The sequence below is a fragment of the Centroberyx affinis genome, unplaced genomic scaffold, assembly GCF_046629955.1.
Source record: "Centroberyx affinis isolate AG114_WGS23_722 - 3 ecotype Tasmania unplaced genomic scaffold, CSIRO-AGI_Caff_v1 ptg001593l_1, whole genome shotgun sequence".
Classification (NCBI taxonomy): Eukaryota; Metazoa; Chordata; class Actinopteri; order Beryciformes; family Berycidae; genus Centroberyx; species Centroberyx affinis.
Genome location: NW_027280040.1, coordinates 204,020 through 209,760, shown reverse-complemented (window position 1 = coordinate 209,760; position 5,741 = coordinate 204,020). Strand labels below are relative to the sequence as shown.

Sequence of the window (5,741 nt, the reverse complement as noted above, 5' to 3'; positions counted from 1 at the left end):
ATCCTGCCCTAATACCCCTGATCGTCGAATCCCAGAACTCCATCATCAACAGCCTATCACCCACAACCCTATCATCCTACTGGACAGCTTGGAAAAGTTTCCGTCACTTTCACGTCCAGCATAACATAACCTTCCCGTCATTCGATCTCGTCACCCTAACTAGTTTCATTACCTACGCCCATTCCGTGATGGCCATCAAAACACACACCATCAAAGTTTATCTTAGTGGCATCAGCTTCTTCTCCAAACTCCTAACCGGCAGTCCAAGCCTAGCCTCCAGCCATCCTCAGATAACTTCACTCCTCAAAGGACTCCTACGTCAAGAGCCAGCTAAAAATCCTCGCCGCCTTCCTCTTACTGCCGACTTGCTGTCAGCCTGCATCTACACCATCCACTCCAGATACAGCACTCCCCATGTAGCTCGAACCCTAGAAGTCATGTTCCTACTCGCTTTCTTCGGTTTCCTCAGATGCTCTGAATTCACCGCCTCAACCGTCCACTTCGACCCACGCCACCACGCTTGCATTTCAGACTTTTCTTATTTCTCAGAAGACACCATGGTATTCCACCTAAAGCGAACCAAAACCAATCAATCCGGTCAGCCTACACCCGTCTTCTACTTCAAAGTCCAATCGCCACCAATCCCTTCCAGACACTCGCAGACTACTCGGTGTTCCGGAAATCCCAGAGCATAACATCTTCAGATCCTCTCTTTGTCTCCGAATCCGGACAAGTGGCTACTCGATTTTGGTTCCACCATCACCTCCGCCACGTACTCTCCTTGTCCGCCATTTCTCCCGTTCACTACTCCGGACACTCCTTCAGGATCGGAGCCGCCACTTCAGCCTCCCGCAACGGCATCCCAGAACACTTCATTCAACTCATGGGCCTTTGGTCCTCCCAAACATATCACCGCTACATCCGTTCAGATCTCAAAGATCTCAGATCCGCCCAATCTTATCTCCTTAAGTAACTGGAGGTTTTTGGGGATCTGTCGTCGCCCGGGCGCTGCGGCGGATTCCCTATGAAGCCTCCCCACAATGCATTCAGCTACCAGAAACCACGTTCATCAATCTTCCTTCAATAAATCATTTAAATGCATCTTGTTGATGGTGTGGTCCTTGTTAGTGAATTGAAGCTTACCTAGCGAGTTTCAGGAGCAGGACCACACCTCAACCGCGCCTCTTCCGGCATCCCTTAAATACCATCCTAACCCTCTCTTCCCCTTTCGCTCTCATATTCTGCGCCCCTCCCCCCTGCCCTATTCTTTCTTCCTGTTCTCCCTCTCCTTCCTCCCCCTTGTAGGGTCCTGAGGGGGTCCGTTGTTGCCCGGGTGCTGCGGCAGATTCCCAACGAAGCCTCCCCACAACGCATTCAGCTACCAGAAACCACGCTCATCAATCTTCCTTCAATAAATCATTTAAATGCGTCTTGTTGATGGTGTGGTCCTTGCTAGTGAATAAAATAAAAATAAAGACATAGATAAAAAGACAGTGCAAGAGGATTAGAAAAGTGAAAAGTACATTAAAATCACATTAAAAAAAAAAAAAAAAAGATAGAAATAAATAAATATTACAGTGCAGATGAGTGTTGCCCTAAATTTCTTAAAAAGCCCTGGCGAACAGAAACGTTTTAAGCCCTGATTTAAAAGATTGTAAAGTGGAGGCAGACCTCAGATTTTCTGGAAGTTTGTTCCAGGCATGAGGAGCATAAAAACTAAAAGCTGCTTCTCCATGCTTTTTTCTGACCCTGGAACAGTAAGCAGACCAGCACCTGAAACCCTGAGGGGTTTGGCAGGCTCATAACGCTGAAGGAGATCAGAAATGTATTTTGGTCCTAAACCATTAAGTGCTTTATAAACATGCAACAGATTTTTATAGTCAATTCTTTGGCACACAGGAAGCCAATGCAGTGATCTCAGCACTGGAGTGATGTGGTCCATTTTCTTAGTCCTCAACCCTGGCAGCAGCATTCTGGATGAGCTGCAGTTCTCTAAGAGCTTTTTAGAGAGACCTGTAAAGACACTGTTACAGTAGTCTAGCCTACTAAAAACAAATGCATGAACAAGTTTTTCAAGGTCCTGCTTGGACATGAATTCTTTAATTCTTGCGATATTGATAGTAGGCAGATTTTGTAATTGTCTTGATGTGGCTGTTGAAGTTTAGGTCAGAGTCCATAACTACACCAAGATTTCTGACTTGTTTTTTAGTCTCCAGTGAGAGGGATTCAAGATGGGCAGTGACTTGACTCCTCTATGACACCAAAAACAATTATTTCAGTTTTATCTTTATTTAGTTGCAGAAAATTGTGGCACATCCAGTCATTAATTTGTTCAATGCACAAGCATTCAATGTAACTATAGTAATTTCACCCACATATTTATTATTTCCTCTTTTCTTTCTCTCCGTCCTTTCTCTCCTTTTTTCTTCTTCTTTCTCTTCTGCCTCATGTTAGACCAACATCTGACAGATGTCGTACCATTGTAATATTCCCTCGCTTTTTGTTCATAATTAACATAGAACAGAAAAAAAACAAAAAAAACAAACAAACACATGAACAACAACAACAAAGAACGAAAAAAATATATAACATTGATGACTTCCATAATTTGTCACCCTCCCCCGCGGTAGCATAGTTGATTTTCCATGCTAATCTCTTTGCATGGATCCCAGGATCCTATATCTAATATGGACCCTCTCTTGAAAATCCACGATCAAATAGTACAGAATTAGCAACACAAAACATTTTCCCTCCAAACCCGGGCGTGCTCTCATAACTGAACTTGCCTTATTGTTTAAAAATTTATACATACAGTATATTGGCCTATTTACAAAGGAGCTAAGGGGAGTGGAGGAGAGGAGAGGTGAAAAAAATAAATAAATCAATATTAAAAATAAAAATAAAAAAAGAAAGTTCGGGGAGATAACTATGCCAGAAATATGTGTGCTGATTTTGACTGAGAAATAATCATCACTGACTCATCTTATTGATTTTGTGTTTATATAATATCCATAGTAACCACAGTATCTGGTTCGCTATCACTGTCTTCTTGTTAACACATTTGATCTGCACTAGCTAACATATCTAGTTGAAGCTAGTCTTATTAGTATCTAGTAGTTGCATGTTAACATGATCAGCTGCTTTGCTAAATTAGCCTGCCGGATAGTTAGCTCGTTAACAAAGCTAAAAAACAACTGTTTGTTCACTTTAATGGAGCTGATTCCTCAAACTACAATTCGTACTGTTTTGGAGTACAGACTAGAACTTAAGACAAGACAGTTTCCTGTGTCACAGTAATTAGAAACAAATCTACCTACTGCAATTCCCTTTTTACTGCCCCCCCAAAAAGTCTGTTGAGAGGCTTCAACTTATCTAGAACTCTGCAGACATGCTCTCACTTCCTTGTTTTTGTTAAAAGTCTATTTTAACAAAAACAAGGAAGTGAGAGCATGTCACTCCAGTTTTAGCTACATTGCACTGGTTCCCTGTATCCTTTAGAATCAATTTGAAAGTCCTTTGACGTGTATACAAATCTCTTAGGACTGGCCTACATTACAGAAACCCTGTTGTTCTGTTTTTGGTGAAAAGCTATTCGATTATTTTGCACCCCGGTCCTGGGACAATCTCCAGTCAAAGCTCCAGCTCGACCATTTTATTCCCCTAAATCAGTTCAAACAGATTATCCACAGTCTTATGCAAGATGTGCGCTCCTGTTTCTGATCTAAATTGTGACCATTTTTATTGTACATATTTTAGTATTTTTCTTTTTTTGTACTGTTTTGTATGTTTGTGTAACCCCTGCTGCAATTTCTTGTCCAGGTCTCCCTTGGAAAAGAGATTTTGAATCTCAGTGGGACTTTCTGGTAGAATAAAGGCTAATGGAAACCAGGCAGACAAGTTCCATTCAGCATGGACAAAACATGAACATGAGGACAAAAAAATGTTTTCATTTTACTTGTAATCATGCTGTTGTACTTTACAAAACATATTTCAGCTCATCTGATTTACATAGAATAAATAATTAATGGTAATATGTTTACAAATTCACTGTGTTTTACCAAAATATATTTTCTTGTGTCTGTCCAAGCTTGTGGTTTGTCGTTTGATTTCATTGACTCAATAACATTTCCCTCTTCATAGAAAAGGTTTCATGTCAGTCACTCCACAGCATCTCTACAGTATGTTGGCCTCACAGGAGTCAGCCTGCAGTATCTGAAGTGTAACAGTGAGTTTAATAGCTTTTCTAAACCAGGGATAGAAAAAGGCATAGATCACAGGGTTTAGACAGGAATTACATAACAGCAGCCAGGCCCCAAAGGTTGAATATGAAGCACCGATTGAGGTATCCTGGCCTGCAAGAGAGGGATAGTAATATGGACAGAAACACATTAGAAAAACAACTATGACAATACCAAGAGTCCTGGCTGCTTTCAACTCAGATTTCTTAGCAGTTACAGTCACTGAATGCTGGAGTGTGACAGCCACAGTGTGGGATCGCATGGCACGAGCCTGAGACACAGCCACCACAAATACTCTCATATACAGAACTATGATTAGAGTAATGGGAGCAATAAAGGTCACAACAAGGTCAACAGCTCCTGTGATGTAATTAAGCACAACCACACACTCTCCATAGCAGGAATTATACCTGCCTGGTTGTTTCAGGAAATCCTTTAACATCAAACAGTTGTAGAAAGCAGAAAAGACCCAACACAGAGTAACAGAGAATTTAACTCTTCTCTGAGTGATTTTGGTGGGGTAACGCAGAGGGTCACAAATAGCCACATAGCGGTCGACTGATATGAGCACCATGTTTCCTACTGAGGCAGAGATGATAATAAAGGAAGCATAGCAAATGAGAGTACACATGAAATCCCCCAGAAACCAGCAGGACTCTATACGGAGGATTTCAACCGGCATCAGCAGGAGGCCCACAAGGAGGTCTGAGACAGCCAGGGAGAGGAGGAGGAGGTTGGTGGGGGTGTGGAGCTGCCTGGAGTGGGAGAATATCATCATTGAACATATTATCAGTAGCAGTAATAGTGAGAGAATTTCATTAATAGTTGTTATAGCAGTCTCACACGTAATGTTGCCATTAGTTGTAATAGTAATAATAGTATTACATAGTATACTATACTATATATAGTATAGTAAAAGCATTATCAAAATTCCTTAATGTATGCAAAAGCCTAAATCTGTATATCTCTGCCTGTAGTGGGAGATGGAGATGATGACCAGCAGGTTGAGAGACACGGTGAGCAGAGAGATGGAGGACAGCAGAATGTAGAGGAGCATGGCCTCAGAGTGAGGACGCATCTGCTTCCTGCAGGAAGTGTTGAGGAGCTGTGGAAAGCAGAGTTCACCTCCTTCCAGGGTCTCCATCATCAGAGAGAGAGGAGGAGAGGAGAAGCTGCTGAGGTCTGGCAGCTTTCTGACTAAAACTCTCTATCATACAGCTGATTTATCCACACCCCCAACCGCCCCACCCCTGTTCTCTTGCTCTTGCTCGCTCTCTCTCTCTCTCTCTCTCTCTCTCTCACTCTGCATCTGTTTTTCTCTCTATAGCACAGAATTACGTCCTTTGACCCTCCTTCCCTCTATTGCTTTCTGCAATTACCCTCTTCATCTCTATCTTCACGCTCATCTTCCCTCTCTCTCTACTTCCTCACCTCTCCCTCCCTCGTCTCTTCCCAATCTCATGTACAATAACAGTAATTTCATCACTGTTGACTGTGTTAGTA

General features: G+C 42.2%; 1 protein-coding gene across 1 annotated transcript; it reads right to left on the bottom strand.

Annotated features, from left to right (window-relative positions):
• Positions 1 to 4,173: 4,173 nt before the first annotated feature.
• LOC139651102 (trace amine-associated receptor 13c-like) lies at positions 4,174 to 5,385 on the bottom strand. Its single transcript, XM_071527946.1, has 2 exons — positions 5,210 to 5,385; positions 4,174 to 4,993 (listed from the first exon to the last, which is right to left on the bottom strand). The coding sequence occupies exons 1-2, from the start codon at positions 5,383 to 5,385 to the stop codon at positions 4,174 to 4,176; spliced, it is 996 nt and encodes a 331-aa protein (XP_071384047.1).
• Between the last annotated feature and the right edge of the window lie 356 nt (positions 5,386 to 5,741).

Coding starts and splice junctions, on each gene's coding strand:
- LOC139651102 (XM_071527946.1), bottom strand. CDS start 5,385: ATGATGGAGACCCTGGAAGGAGGTGAACTCTGCTTTCCACAGCTCCTC. Junction 4,994..5,209: donor ATCTCCATCTCCCACTACAG/GCAGAGATATAC, acceptor CTCCCACTCCAG/GCAGCTCCACACCCCCACCA.